The sequence below is a fragment of the Leptodactylus fuscus genome, chromosome 9 (genome assembly GCF_031893055.1).
Source record: "Leptodactylus fuscus isolate aLepFus1 chromosome 9, aLepFus1.hap2, whole genome shotgun sequence".
NCBI classification, from domain to species: Eukaryota; Metazoa; Chordata; class Amphibia; order Anura; family Leptodactylidae; genus Leptodactylus; species Leptodactylus fuscus.
In genome coordinates this window covers 34,796,121-34,812,759 of record NC_134273.1, presented here as the reverse complement: position 1 = coordinate 34,812,759, position 16,639 = coordinate 34,796,121, and the positions used below count along the sequence as shown (strand labels likewise).

General features: G+C 41.5%; 1 protein-coding gene across 15 annotated transcripts in view; it reads right to left on the bottom strand.

The window, feature by feature from the left end:
• The window catches only part of IQSEC1 (IQ motif and Sec7 domain ArfGEF 1), a 468,208-nt gene that overhangs the window by 38,062 nt on the left and 413,507 nt on the right, over window positions 1-16,639 (bottom strand). For all 15 annotated transcript variants that reach the window (XR_012717459.1, XM_075286934.1, XM_075286933.1 and 12 more), the window contains 3 exons: window positions 14,736-15,015; window positions 10,274-11,526; window positions 2,973-3,134 (listed from right to left, as the gene is read on the bottom strand). Coding sequence is in view for 14 of the 15 variants with exons in the window: in XM_075286934.1 (XP_075143035.1) it covers window positions 2,973-3,134; window positions 10,274-11,526; window positions 14,736-15,015 (1,695 nt within the window). In the remaining variant the exon portion in view is untranslated. The remainder of the gene's footprint in view (window positions 1-2,972; window positions 3,135-10,273; window positions 11,527-14,735; window positions 15,016-16,639) is intronic.

The following is a 16,639-nucleotide window of genomic DNA, read 5'->3' as shown; positions in this document are numbered from 1 at the left end:
TACTAACTGAAGATCTATTCCAGGAGGCACCTTCAGTAAACGGCCACAGATGCAATATTGCTTATTGATGGGGAGGTCACATATTTTTTTTTAAGAATGACGTCATGTTACTAGTTGCACACAGCACACTACAGCATTGTACCATCTGGAAGAACAATACAGTTCATCCTGATCTCTCTGTTTCATAAACTGAATACCTGGCTCATCAAATTAGTGTAATTTAAAGGGCTAGAACAGCTGTAAAACGGGTACACCTCTACAAAAGGGTGGCCCATAAGTCCCTGTCATTTATATAGAACATATTCCCAATTCCACAGAATCTGAATCACCTGTGGCCCCTTCATTACATCCCAAATGAATACAGACCCCCCTAAATTAATACAGACCACATAGCAGACACCTTAAACAAACAAAGATCACATCCTAAATAGATCCCAAAATAAATGCAGACCCCCAGATCAGACTCCCAAAATAAATATAAACCCACAAGAGAAATGCAGAACCCCTTTAAAGGGGCTCTATCACTGGAAAAAGTCATTTTTATCTAATCACATGCTTGCATAGGCTTTAGAAAGTCTATGCCACACTTATCTATAGTATGTAGATTGCCTCAGTGGTGTCTGAATAAGTCAGTTTTTATTCATATACTAATGAGCCTCCAGCCAGCTCAGGAAGTTCCCAGCAGCCTCCTCTCTCCTATTATCTCCTATGTGTGTGAAGCAAACAGGAAGCGAGGCAGCAGCAGCCCCAGCAGCAGCAGTCTCCCATAGAAAACAGCAGAGAGGTGTGCACCATCTATCGTGCACTAGTCTAATTAGCATATGAATATAAATGGACTTATTCAGAAACCACTGAGGCAATCTACATACAAAAGGTAGGTGTGAAATAGACTTTCTAAGGGCTATGTAAAGGTGTGATTAGTTAAAAATGACTTTTCCTAGTGATAGAGCCCCTTTAAACAGAATCCACAGAAGACCCCTCATTTATAAAGACCACGGGCCAGAGTCCCATTTTTATACACCACAGACTAGACCCTGTAATTTTACTGACCCCAAAGCAGAGGCCCCATTCAAGAAGACCAGATTCCATTTATAAAGATGGTAGAAGAGCCCAGTACAGAGACCACGTCCAATGTAAAAGCAGCGTCCTTAGCAGCGCCCACAAGTGAAGAGTGGAGGGAAGGACAATTTTATAGATATTGGGTGCCCAGGATTTCGTATATTACAGAGGTACAAGAGAGGTCCCCCTTTTCTTGGAATCTCTTGGACATTCTGCAAAACATGTCAACTATTTTCTGAGATTTTACTATTGATGACCTATCCTAAGGATAAGATATCAATACTGGAGAAATACTTCTATATGAAATGAATATAGAATAGGACATATGAAATGTGTGCCCCTGCAAAGCGGTAAGGCCAATGAGCCTGCACTGACAAGTAAAGTGGAGCCAGTGGTCATGGATGGATTCCAACGACTCTGGGAACTCTCACAGATAACATCCATCACGTGGCTTTCCTGTTAATGAACACCATAAAGAGAATACTTGGTACTTTATTCGGCTATATCAATTCTTTCCGTGAAGGCTAAGACAGCTGTACAAGGCCATCATATCCTCACTAAGGGCTATTACTCCCAAAGCATCCTCAAACCTGTCAGAAAATCTACTTTGGCTTAAATGCAGGGTTATAGCTATATAAAATGCATATCAGGCTTATGTATAAGGACTGCACAGTCAGGAGATCTGTACATATCATTCATTTCATACGGGGTGGTGCGGGTCATTTACTCAAGGCTATGACAGTGAGAATTGTGAATATAGTCACCATACACACAGCCAGCCATACTATTAGATAAGCATCGAGTGAACATGACAACTTTGCTGGGACAAATTTAGACAATAATGTTATGTTACTTGGGTCAGACAGAGGTATCTGGTTCACAGTAAGAGGCTAGTATTAGTGGGAAGGTTGACCATGTAATGTATGGGGGTGTGCAGACTCTCCTGCAATGGCAGATGTGAGAAGAAAGATTCTGCCTGTTAGATTCCTAGTCATAGGAGATAAGAAATGACGCTGAGTGGTGAGGAACGTCCCCCTCTGACAGTACAGCGCAATAGACACTACTGTGAGGAGGGGCATTCCTGACAGACTGTCAAAAACACCCTTCTGACACTGAAGAGCTACAGTCACGGCACCGATAGCTCTTCAGCGGAGGCACAGAACGGGAAAGCCGATAGTGCACTGAATTCAGCGCACTGTCAGCTTTCTAGCGGTATATTACACCGCATGTGCCTGAGGACATGAAAGGTTCTCTTTAAGGTTGTAATAGTAAAGTGGGCCCCATTAGAGGATTTGCTATGGGCCCCATGGTTACTAGTCATGCCCCTGATTGATCGACCACTGCCAAATGAACTCCTGCATGTCTTTAAAAACTTGCTTGAAACTTTTGCGCTCCATTTCCATTTTGTTGGACGAGCAGGGATCACCTGCAGCAGAGCTCAATGCAACCATTACTTTCTATATTGGAGGCTTAAAAATGTCACTCAGCAATTTTTCTTTTCTATCCAATTACAAATCAAATCTCTATCTTGGTCTACAGAGATGTGGTTAACCTGCAGATCATGAATTATAAGGACACCATATGTATCTGGATGAAATGGTCTAACACACAGTTCACATTTACATTTTTCTGTGACACCATTATTCCTCTTCGCAACTTTTAAGCGACTTTTTAACCCTGAGTAGTATATATAACCTGTGGGCAATTCAACCTAATAGTATATATGGTAAATATATAGGATACACTGTACAGTTTCCATAATGGGACATACATTTCCAGACTTGATAGTTTTTTTGTGTTGGAATTAGCGTAAAAAACTCAGTCTGAATCAAGACTTACATATTACTCTTAAAATATTACAAGAGTCACAAACAAGAAAAAACTGTATAGTACGTAATGATGAATTTACTCACTCAAGGACGTCTCTGTTGAATTGTTTCTGCCGGTTACCCAGAAACTCTCCAATCATTTGCCGGCTGAGTCCCTTTCTCTGCAAGAGAAAATGAGCCACTCCAACTGGGGTGTCTGGTACAAAGCCCCGCTCAATGAGATACTGGATCCCCTTTTCGGGTTTCCTATGGGAACAAAGAAATCCATCAATTCAGTGTCAATACATTGTAACTGGAACGACGTAGATGGGATGAAAACCTAATTTTACATTTTTACGTTTTTCTCATAATCCACAAATAAAATTCTATTAAATTTACAATGTCTAAGATGAAGCAGATATTGTATTGTTTATGCAGAATATTCAGCTATTCTACTTTCCCAAAAAATGACATGCAGGGTAGACGGAAAAAAAAATAGCTGAAGATTTCTTTACTGCAAAAACTTAACTCCTAAGCATTGTCACTTATATCTTTCGAGCAAAAGCGACACCCCCAATTTTCCAAATAACTCGTGAATTTTCGTATAAAAACAGTGATATGTTGGCAGCGATTTGGTAGGGAAAACACACCTAACCTATCTATCTGCAGGGCTGGGTTGGTAAGCATTAGAAACTACTAACAAGACTATGGTGGGAGGCTCTTCACATTATATTAGATTAGAAATTGAGGGCAAATGCATGAAAACAGTTAAAATAATAAAGAAACCTAGACTAACCAGTGTATCAGCCAGTCACCGGCCTCCACAGTATGTATGGCATGGGACTACCGAGACCAGTAAGCAGCTGCAGCCGTGATTTGTGTATACAGTCACCTCACTGCTGCCGCCATATAAACATAGCCCAGTGAGGAGGAGCACAGCGCATTTGTTATTTACATTATTTTCCCTGCATTTAGTCACAGTGTCTTATAACTCTAATAAACCCTTTAATATGACTGCTTCCTACTACTACAAGTCTGAGACCAGAAATTAACTTTCACTGAGTCTGCCCCTCTCGCAGCAGGTAGTCTCAGCATTGATGCAAACACCAATCAGCATCCTGCTTATAATTAGTCAATCAACTATAAGTAAATAACGTCTTGTTTTTTCCTAATTTCACATATTATACAAGCGTCAGAAATGGCAAACACTCTGCTCCGAGTATAACATAAAGCTGCCCGTATATTTTAAATGAATGCGGGCCTAAAGGAAGATATTTAGGGAAATGAGTTTTTGTTGTGTCAAGATGTTGAAATCTAACATATCCAATCCTTCATTCACCCAGCATTTGCCATCAGGGGAGAGTTGGGACATCCCCTGTACTTATTAGATGGTCAGTTCCGCCAAAATTGGTAAGTTCAGCAGACGTTCATCTAATGCCCATGGCCACCTTTACACTTCATGTTCTCACTTTATACCGCAGACCCTTTATTTACCAACATTTATTTCTGGATGGTTTCTTTCCAGAAGCTACATAAGTAAAATTGAATTCCTAGATCTTAAAACAATTGATTTGCAGGACAAGGTGACCTACACACATCCACATCTATGCGGAGGCCAATATCACTAGTGAGAACGACTAAGTGAAGATTAAAGGCTTTTGTTTCCAGATAAAACTGCTTCATGTCCAGAAGGTTTCAGCGTGATCTCGAAGCACAGGAAATATGGACGGAAACCCTACAGAAGGATGTTATGCCTTTCATCCAATGCCAAAAATAATGTAGAAGAACCAACATTTAACTTTTACTATAGGAAGAAGGCAACATAGGGGCTGCGCTACAATTTCTCCATGACATCACGGGACAAATGCAGGGGGCAGGGGGAATGTCTCAGACTACGAAAGTACAGAGTGCATAGACTAGTCTGAGAAGATGGTGGCCATTTTGCAGTAATGAAATTGGAACTGGAACAGCACCAAAAAATTGGAAGAGGGACGGCACCACAAATATTACAAATTAGCACACCACATATTTTAACTATTAATAATGCATTTATTGTGATTTTTTTTTTATTCTGAACCAGATAGTTATGTTAAAGGGGTTGTCCATGATAAACGTTTTTTTTTTTTAATATGCGATTGGAGAAGGTGAAAAAACAAACAAACAAACAAAAATACTATTACTTGTCCTTGGGGCTCCAGTGTCTCCAAGCGTGGTCCAGTCCTGTTTCTTTGGTGTCTTTATCCGGTAGAAGTCATAATCGCATGACTTCTAGCGGAAAGGACTATCAGCATCACTACTGATGTTCTGTGTCCTTTACCACTGATTGGCCTCAGCGGTCACGTGTGACATGGACTCCCACTATAACAAGACACCGGCCGGACCACGCTGGAAGATACTGGGGCATGGGGGGCAGGTGAGTATTTTTTTTTCACCTTCCCCAGCCTCATATAAAAACGTTTATCCCGAACAACCAATTTAACTAGTTGAATGGAGTCTGTTACAGAACCAGCATATCAGCCCAGCCCTTCAGACAGATAGGTTCGGGTTACCTGAATCAAACAGTGCTTTCCCCATGTGAATGGCTGCCTCCTTTGCGGTGTATCATCATTTTTGTCAAGCAGCAAATTAGCTATTTGGAGCAATGAGGGCGTAGCTGCTTAATTTTTTGCAAGGGTAACACCCTTATTGCCCTTAAGGCTGAGTTCACACGGGGTATTTCAGTCAGAATTTTGAGGCCGTATTCGCCTCAAAATCCTGACCAAAAAGACGTCTCACATTGAAATCAATGGGATCCGGTCAGTTCTTTTTTCCGGGAGCTGTTTATTCCATTTCCCGGAAAAAAGAATGGACATGCTCATTCTTCATGCTGAGTCGCCTCACGATTCCGCCTGAAGACCCTCCCTCCTCCCAACTAGGCCCATTCATTTGGGCCTAATCCGAACCTGAGTTGCATCCAGTTGCAGTTACCCGTATTTTGGACTGGAACCTGAGGTGGCCTCCGCCTCAGGTTCCAGACCAAAAAACCCTGTGTGAACCCGGCCTAAGAGCTTATTTGTATATTGAAAAAAGGTTAATATCTCGACAACAGAGGCACCAAATGCACAAGGGGAAAACACCATTTACTTCAAGTGACCCTAACCTATCTATCTGTAGGGCTGAGTTGATATTCTGGGTTCTGGTGACTCCCTATTGCAATATGTACATACAATTCCATTGCTTAACACTTGGTGCGCTGTTAAATGAAGGTATGACCATATACACTAGAGACTACATATATTAATTACAATTCTGAAAATGAGACAAACTCAGCAAGAAAAAACTGCTGGGAACTATTATTGGACTGATTTTAACACTATGTAAAAGTTAATTCATTTCAGCCATGTTTCTAAAAGAGTCTATTGTACATGTGCTTCACTTTTGCCAGATGATATTTTTTCCTTAGATGTTAACATAATCTCATTGCAATGAATAGAAAACTCAATCAGGTCTTTTATAATATCAGAACAAAATGGCCGTCTCCAGATCTGTTGCACTAATGGCAGGGTGGAGTGGACGCTTCTCCAATTCTGCTAATTTGTTGTGTCTGAACTGTCACAAAGGTTCCTCTGTGGCGACATCTAACTGAAAATAGTATGTTCTTGAGAAAGGATGGTTCGATGTGAGCCTGAAGTGACCGGGGGTGAGGCTGCTGGGTAATATGACAAGAGCAGATGGTGAAGATCCTCTTTAAGCGTCCTGCCTTGCTGAGGTCTAATTGGTGTTGTCATCCTCAGGTAAGACGTACGCTTCGTACATTGAGCTTAGGAGGAGATGTGAATGCAGAGGGAGCTTTAAGACTTACTAGAGGTTTCTTACAACTCATGGCATTCACCAGGTTTCCTTATGTTAACTTGACTCAATGTCTAAATAATTTACAGAATGGGAAGCATGCAGACGTAAAAATGGGCATTAGTGTCCTAGTACATAACCTTATACCTTCAGCCTTGAAAATCCCACTGAAATGAATGGGAGGTAGAAAAAAAAAAACACTGCAAAAACATGCTAGTGTTTTTTTTTTTCTTTCTCCCATTCATTTCAATAGGCTTTGCAATAAGATAGGCCATGGTACTTCTTTTTTCTTCTAGATAAATAAGTAAACTAGAGGAAAAAATTTGCTACTGACTCCTATTGAAATAAACAGAAGTGTTGGGGGGCGTTTTTAAGGCCGATTCCATGTAAACATACCCTAACAAGCACCGATCAATGGCATTGGCAAGGTTATACCCTCACTAGTCAGTGAAGCAGGTCATATACATTAGATTAATATCAGCAGAAAGGCCTGATTTTCATGGGACTGGCAAACCATTTAATGTGTATGGGGGCAGAAGTGTCCTGGCTCTCCCCGATGGCAGAAAGTGGGGGAAAGAAGGGTTATGAATGTTGAATTTTAGCATCTTCGATCCATAGTTCCCAAGGATGATATGTCTTTCATTACAGGTACTTGGCGGTGACAAATGTCATAGACAAATGTGCATGTATAGGAAGAAGAGATAGTAACTGTTCAACTGACAGCTACCTAAGAGGTATTACCTAAAGGGGTATTCCTCTCACAAGTTACCCCCTATCCTCAAAATAGGAGATTACTTGCTGATTGGTGGGGTCCGACTACTGGGAATCCCACCAGTCACAAGAATGTTAGCTACATTTATTCCAATGGGAATCAGTGGTTGGACCCATACCGTTCTGCATGTTACCCCATATATAGGGGGTAACTAGTGACGAGAATACCCCTTTATGTTATAGCGTATCCTAGTGGAAGGAAATCCAATGATTAATAATAATGGGAACATATATAACCAACTATAAGAAAATGATATTATTTGCAGTGAATATAGAACGTAAAGGGGTTATCCTGCAATATCGGTGTTTGGGAATAGGCAGCAGAGCCCTTTCTAAGGGAAAATAACCATGTTTTTAAATTATGAATAACCTCTTTAATAAAATATTAGGGTATGTTCACACATTAGAATTTTTAAGATGTCTATTTTCCACAACAAAAATCTAAGACTGGCCCTTGGTTTTCTGCTGTACATGTGCAGTTTGCACTGTTGAGGATCTGCAGGAGAACGCTACCTGGACAGTGGGGGAAAACGCCTGGGAATTTACCTAAGAATGTGAACCTGGTTGTGGAAACCACATTTCCATGCATGGGATCAGGACTGTATGCTGAATTTAGGTAGGGGCCTATGTGGCGTAAACACCGCAATGTGGCCGAAGCAGAAAAAACTGAGTGTTTTACAGTCACCATGTCATGGATGGGATTCTAGCACATCCCATCCCCACACTACTGTAAAACACATGCAGCAGACACAATGTCGTTTCCAATACCAGCGTGGCACGTCAACTATACCTATGGAAACACCAGTGGTCTCCCTATCGGTATAACTGAAGCCAAAACCTCTGCAAACGTTCTGTGACAACTGATGTGGGAAAAACAGTGATGTGTTGCTGCCGCTGTTTTACCTGCAGCACTTTTTTTACTGTGGGACGCTATATGGGGCCTTCAATGGATTTTGACAGACAAAGTGCCCGTAAGTCTGTCTCAGATTAGGATGTGTGAATACAACTTTATTGGTGGTCTCTCCCTAAGGAGTGACAATATCCCCCGAACCCTGTCTAAGCCTCTCACCTCTACCAGGTTATAGTCCTCTCTACATCGGGCTGATGAGATCCAACCAGATCGAAACAGCTGTCCTCGATTGAGAGACTATAACCTGGTAATAATCCCAGCGTCATTGCTAAACAAAAGCCTCTTGGAAGGTCGGGCATGAGGCTAAAGGGAGCAGCCATTATTGGGTTATTTCACTGGAATCCTGTCTTAAGACAGGCTTGCACATTCCAGTGAGCGCCCTCTATTGGTTTGCAACAATGAGGCAGCAACTGTCTTCCTAATTACATCATGGAAGGCGGATTTGCATATTCTTCCCATAGTTCCTTGCAAAGTGGAGTGCTAAAGGCTTAACAAGTCTCCACACACCTATATGGTGGTCTCTCCCTAAGGAGTGACAATATCCCCCGTACAACTTTATTGTCATTATATTATAACTTAAGGTCTCCCATTCAGGTCAACAGATATCGGTTGAGATTATTTGTCCACTTTGTCCCCTCATATCGGCAAGCTCTAAATAAGCCCTGTAAATATCCCTTCACAAGAGTATAGATAACATGAATAAAAGTTGCTCAGTATCTCATTGTTGACATTGTCTTTACTATGAACATACATATACACCCTGAGTAACTATGGCTCTCACACCTATGAGTATACAAAGTATGCACGGGCCAGTCAGGACACAGGGAACATGAGATTTTTCTCTTACTGTCACCTGTCCCATAACTTGCAGGTAGATAGAAACTTGCAGCTCTTTAACAAAAGAGGTTGCATGAAATCTCAACTATGTATGTGTGGTTATTTCCTTCTCCATGTAAACACTCTGAACAAAGCGAATATACTGTATTGTTCCCAGTACAGGGCCTAGAGGTGGTGCATAACAAGGTATTGTACTTTGAATCCCTGTGACAGTAAGAGCGTTCCTATAAATCATAAAGACATGCTCATAGGAAATTTAGATTGTGACAATATCTGTAAAGCGCTGCAGAATATTTTGGCGCAATATAAGCCACATAAATAAATATCCGAACATATTTGGTCTGTTCAAAGTGTTAATTTAAAGGGGGTTCTCAGGATTATGATCTATTGGGCTGCATAGATTGAGCCAGTGACAACCCCTTTAAGTGTTCAGATAACACACTGGCCCACATTTATTAATAGGTTGATTGCGTACACGGGGCTGTCTGGAAATTGCAGCAGATTTATGATAGTGGCTATTGCTGGATAATAAATCTTGTACATCATACGATTGCCGATTTCACGTTTACACCACATTAGTTCTCTCACTTCATGGCAGAATTGTACCCTAAATTGAGACGTGCACTGTTGTATCTTAAAGGAAGTCTGTTACCAGAACTCAATGTACCAATCCAGATAGCTAGATCAGGGTCAACTGAATCAAACAATATTTTCCCCTTGTGAATCGCGTCTTCTATGGCCAAAATATCGCTGTATTTGTCAATATGGAAGTGAGCTCTTTGCAGATAAGATGCATTGCCATTGCTCCAAAGATATAAGTGGCAATGCCGTCACTGCTCCAAAGGGAACATTTCTATATTGACAAACACAGCAATATCTCAGCAACGGAGGCACCAATAAGCCAAATATGCCATTGGCCCTGTCCCCCGCCCGTCCTCACCATTCCGTCTTTTGGGGGAAGTGGCGAATACAGAACAGAAGTAAAAAAGAATAATAAATCTGCCTGAGTGAGCCTAGAAGATACCACATTATTTAGAATTCACGTCACCATTGTACTCACTTATTGAATAGGTTGAGCCCGATCCTGTAATGTCTTTTCCTGATCACATCATTACTGAATGCAGGTGAGTCCCAGCTGTTGCGGGTCTCTTTATGGTAGGTCTGTTTGCTCAGGGTCTGCTCCCGTATACTGTCTCTGGAAGACTCTGAGCTGCAGTTTATGGTATCATTGGAATTAGAAGTGCTATTTATGCTGTCATTGTCGCCGTCCGAATAATCAGATTCCGATTTACTCTGTCGGTTTACAGTGCCATTTATTATCAACTGTGCATCGATAGGCCTTGGCCTGTGGCGGCTTTGTTCATCTTCCCTAGGTATTATTTTGGTTGGGATATGGGAAATATGTTTGGGGCTTCCTTGTTGACTGTGAATGGCTCTTTCATAGACGTTCTGCCTTTTTATAGATCCTCTTTCAGAACGATCACTAAGGTCTACTGAACTGTCACTTGGAGGCTCAATGGTAAGCAAAGGGAGGTGGTCTATTCGTGAGCGATGGTCCTGGCAGTCCAGTGATGGAGTGCTCCGACAACTAGTATCTGTATCCAACTTATCGTCCTTATGAGTCATTGACCAGTACTCTTGAGAAGAGTTCATTGATCTGAGTCTCAAGTCAGATTCTGTGCTGGACGGTCTGTCCACCGACTGAGAAAGAGGAAGAGGAGGGGAGAGCTCTTCCTCATCAATATAGAGGGTAACATCACTATAAGATGCTGTCATTTCATCAAGTTTCCTGTGGTCGAGGTTATGTGCTGGCTTCATCTGACTACTTCTTTCTAATTCTCGACTTCTCACTTGTTCAGATGCTTGGACTTCATCTGCATGTAAACTACGACAATTTAAAGCATCATCGATAGATTCTGCAAGTGACTTGACTTGTCTGGAAAAAGCATCTTCTAGTTCTGTGATAGCATCAGCAAAGTCGCTGGACGCGGCAGGAGATTTCAGTGATGTCTGCTCACTAAGATCCCCACAATCAGATGGCACCATACGGTGCCCTAGTTTTGAGCCATCGTTTGACAGGGACACCTGCTTTCCTTCAAAATAGGAACTATGGACTTTCTCTGGTCCTTCAAAGGAGAACTGCATTCTCATATTGGACAATACAATCCGTCTTGACATGCGGTTTTCTGACATGGAACTTCGAAGCCTCTCGAAATTCTTGTTCATCTGATATTGCCGGAAGGCAGTTTGGATAGTGCGGGCAGCATGTCTGGTTATGAGACGGCCTCCATATTTGCGCTCCAGCATCTCCACCTTCAGAAAGAAACAAAAAGTGATTGTCATGATATTGTAATAGACATAGAAGTGTCCTAACTGTTTTATTCATTAAAGTATTTACAGACACCCCCCCCCCCCCAAACATAAATTGACTACTCCAGGCATTAGTAACCTTTAGCATACCAGCTGTCAGGAAACTACAACTCCCAGCATGCTTCATTCACTTCCATGGGATTTCCAAGAATAGAAGAGTAAGTGTGCCTACTGGTAGCTGTAGTTTACAAAACCTGGAGTGCTAAATGTTTTGGATTCTTGCTGTAAGTTATTACTAGTGGTTACTAGTTAACTGAACAGTCATAATCTCACGTCTTCACAACTATATTTCACTTCCACAACCATCAGTAGTCTGGTCCAGAAGTAAGTGAAATGTGAACAAATCCCACTGCTTATATTATAGGGTCTCGGAAATGCCAACATTGTTGTCAGATTAGCGTTATAAAAATACATATTGCAAAAAAACCATGTTATTAATACAATGAAATACTGGACACGTAAATGAAAAGTCAGGGCTTGTACACATCTGCGCCCGGTCTCTGTTCTGCAGATTTCCTGCACAAAACAGAGGCAGGAGACGGAAAGCTGCAGGACTCTTTCTCACCCATTCATTTGAATAGGTTTGAAAGCTGTCTGGCCGTGAGCGGCGGTGAGCGTTTTATGCTCTCCGCCGCGAAACCGTTTTTTTAAATCCGGACACAGAGTCGGACATGCAGTACTCTGTGTCCGGTTTCTGCATGCAGAAGACGGAAACCACAGAACAGAGACCCAAACGCAGGTGTGAACCTAGCGTATGTGGTATAATGGAATTGTTGCATAACCTCTAGAAAGAGGTTCAGGATTCTCAATTCAGCTGCTATACCTTTAAGGTTACCATGTCAACCTGAGAAGCTTCTGCAATTTCAGACGTTTCCTGGGCTTGTCCACTTAGCAGTTGAGGAGACCTGTAGACGACCGCTCTCTCCTGAACCAAGTGCCTGCTGATTTAGTATTATAGTTTGGCTCTGAACCTGGATCGGGTCTATTGGATTGCTTTTCTGACCCTCGGCTGGTTTCTGGTTGTTTGTTTGACTGATTCTGCCTTATTGCTCTGAACTGAACCTTGGCTTTGTGTTAGATATCCAGTTTGTCTCCTGATTCTGCCTCTGGTATTAACCATTTGCCTGGCCATTTATTCTCCTGTTCCTGATATGCCCTGGAAGCTTATAGTGGTTCTGGTTTTATTTCAGATAGTGGATCGTTTATTTCCTATACGGTTTCTGGTGGCGAGAACTTGGATCCCCAAACTCAGCACAGTCTATGTGGCCTAGCGGCTGGCACTGGTACTGCAGCTGTTGTTTGGGGGTCTGGGCCTATCTCGCAGTGGAGTACTGGATTTAAATAGATTATTCTACTGCTCTCTGTTAGCAGCCAGATTCTGCTTTTGCTGATATTTGCTCCTGGAACTCAACCATAACAAGGGCTTGCCCCATGGTATCAGCTTATCATCTATCCACAGAGTAGTTAATAAGTGTCTCTTCACTTGGGGCCCCATCAAACAGACCATGGTTCCATTGTTCCCTGTCTGAATGGAGCAACAGTTGTGTGCAATAGGGAGACTTACTTTATTCAGTCTCTGTGCAACTGATGCAGATAGCCCAGTACAGCGCTTGGATATCTTTTTCAATCCTAAAAACTTTAAATGAAGGAATGATAGCTGCATACAAATGGGGGATTTCCATTCTCGTGATCAGCAAGGGTCCTAGTAGTAGGACCCCAGTGATCAAACGTTCATCCCCTATCCTGTGACAAGGATCCTAAACTTGATCATGTATACTAATACTGCATATTTCTGAACTTTTCAAGAGCTAATGTGTATTTGATGTATTGAGTCTTCCCCAACAGGAGTCATAGGTAAAAAAGAAGTGCTAGGGGAAAAAAAACAAAAAAACTGAATCCACCCCTTTCTCCTCCAGGCATTCAGAAGACATGCACACTCGGCTGAGCCAAGAGAAGGGAGAAATAGTTGTCAACCGAGTTCTCAGCTGATAGTTATTGAAGGCATATGTTAATCTCTGCTATATCTGCAGAAATTTCTGTAAGTATCATTGACACGCAGCAATTTAAATAGACGCAAATGTTATAGGGGTAACATGGTGGCTCAGTGGTTAGCACTGTAGCCTTGCAGTGCTGGAGTCCTGGGTTCAAATCCTGCCATGGACAACATCTGCAAAGAGTTTGTATGTTCTCCCCGTGTTTGCGTGGATTTCCTCCCATATTTCAAAAACATACTGATAGGATAAAATGTACATTGTGAGCCCTATGTGGGGCTTACAATCTACAAAAAAAAAAAAAAAAGACGCAAATGTTGTTGAAATTGGGCACTGCAAATATTTTTCTGCAATGTGTGGATGGGATTAGCTTTGCAGGTACGGTAATATGCAATGTTTTTAGCCGCAGTGTTTCCGGCGTGGCCAATACGCCATGTATTTGCAACACGAGGCCCTGGCCTTATGCTGAATTTACATGTTGTGGATGCATTGTGTGAGGTACACAAGAGATCCTGCAAAAAACCGTGCCAACATGGAGAATGAAGCACTTTCATTTTTAATGGCTGTACAGTGATCTGCCATTTTACAGATCAGTGCAGCCATTAAAATGAAAAGGTCTTCAGTTGCATTCATTAGAAAATCAGTTTATGGCTATATCCCCAATACACCTTAGCCATGAGGCATCAGCAATGTGTAAAACCAGCCTAACACATATACCGTGCAAGGACTTGATGCAATTGTAACCACCTCTCAGCTGTGAGCACGACCAGGTCTATACAAGCATTTAGCCTGTAGATTTAAAGGGTGAAATATGGTATATTCACAGTATAAGCCATAAATATCTCAGCTCTGAGACCTGCAACTATCTAAAAAATAACCCCCCTCCAGCCTCTGTGTCTTGCTGTTTCTGTATAGTCTGGCCATATCGTAAAGTTTTCACAAATAGGTTGTGGCCAGGCAAGTAGAGGGGCGGCATGGCTCGGTGGAAGCTCATTTTACAGATAGGTGTAGATAATATGTCATAACTGTCTTACCTGTGGAAACCCCTTTAAATAAAAATGTGTTCATCCACTGACAACAACTGTAGTCAGTGAATAGACAGCATTTGCTATAAAAGCCTTACTCCCATAAACCAAGCAAATCAGCAAGAATCAGCATTACCTGCTTGTCCTGTAAGTCTGAAGACAGTTCATAGCTCTCGGAGAGTGATCTGGAGCGTTTGATAGCCTCCTCCTCAGCCTGTTTCCGTAGAATAGAGGTGGAATGCTGTAGTTTTGGCCTTCGTGAGCGCTGTCCAGGGGACACAGAATAAATCCCGTAAGAAGGATGGTCGTACTGGTCAGGACTTATAGATGAGCTGTGTGTTATGGCTCCTTGGTGGTAGCCCGATGAGCCGTCTAGAGAAGCTCCTGTCTCACTTCCAGGGACTTCTCCTTCAACACTAGACAGAAAAAAGGAATGAACAACCGTAAGTCTAGGTCTCCACAGCAAAGCAGTCTTCATCCACTAGTTCTGTCATATAATCTGATATATTTAGATTTGCATATTTCGTCAGGATGCACGTCACACCTAGCCGACAGCAGATAACACACCTCTCACCTGTTATTTTACCATATAGTAAAGTACCTTTATTTCATCCTGGTCTTAAGCAACACAGAGTACGTGCATAGAAACTGAATGCAAGCATGTGTTGGGCGTGTAGGAGACATTTGTGTCAGTCTTATCCTGAGGTCAAAGTACTGACTGATCACACAATGAACTGATCAAAGTGTCTAATGTCAGCGCCTTAAAGAAAACTCTATAAGAAAAATAATCCTGCTTCTTCTCTGCAACTAAATTACAAGAAAACTACAAAATCAAATACATCAAAACCCTTCAAATTTCTGTTATAAACTCAAAAATACCAATAATAACCAAATATCATATGGTGTGACCCTTTAGTCTCAGAAAAAGCAAAGGCCTCACCATATACTTTATGAAGTGAGGGTCTGGGATGGGTGATCCTTGTATCAGTGATACACATCTTAAAAGGAATATAAAAGGACTTGTCTAAAAGCATTTATTCACCGTCTGCTTAAAGTTCCTATACACTTGACCAGATGACTCTGAGCTGTGAATATACTGCCCTCAAGAGAACTATCCCGAAAAATGGATAGAAATTTATAACAGAAACACTATATATATATATATATATATATATATATATATATATATATATATATATATATATATATATTTTTTTTTGAAGAAATGTAGTTTTCTTCTCCATTTGTAATGTGCAGTGCAGACTCTTATAATAGTGAAACTATTTGCAGAAATGTAAGGGTCCATTCACACGGAGGAAAATGGCGCTTTATTTGGTGCTGAATTTTCAGCGCTGAAAAAAAGCCTCCCATTTATTTCGATGGGTACCTCTAGCTTTTTTTTTCCACTAGTGGAATTTTCGGCTAACGGAAAATACCGCTAGTAAAAAAAAAGCTAGCAGAACCCATTGAAATCAACGGGAGGCTTTTTTTTTTTCAGAACTGAAAATTCAGCACCAAATAAAGCACCATTTTCCTCCGTGTGAATGGACCCTCAAGGTGGCAAATACACAGATGTCAAAGTGTAAGTGCCCAAAGGCAGAGTCTTACTTAAATGGCTGAAGTCCGCTGTAGGACTCCCACCAGCCCGATACTGATAACCCATTCTAAGAATCAATATCACAGTGATGGAAAAAAATAAAATATCAAATTAAAAATTAGTTTCAAGACATAAGTACACAAGGTACAAAGTACTAGCTTCTAATATACAGCATACTGATATCAGACACATGTTGGTTGGGCACAGCCCCAAAAAATCCCTAATATTCTGCTATTAAAGACCGGACATACCAAATTCTATGCATGTGTCAGCTATACCTATGTACTACCATGTATACTTTGTTACTCTTGGTTCACATCTGCGTTTGGTAATCCTCCCCCCCGAACGGACTACCGAACACATTTTCAAGCGGTGTGCAGTGAAAGCATATAGACCCAATAGACTACAATGGGGTCCGTGTGCTGGCCGCGCGCTGTTCGTAC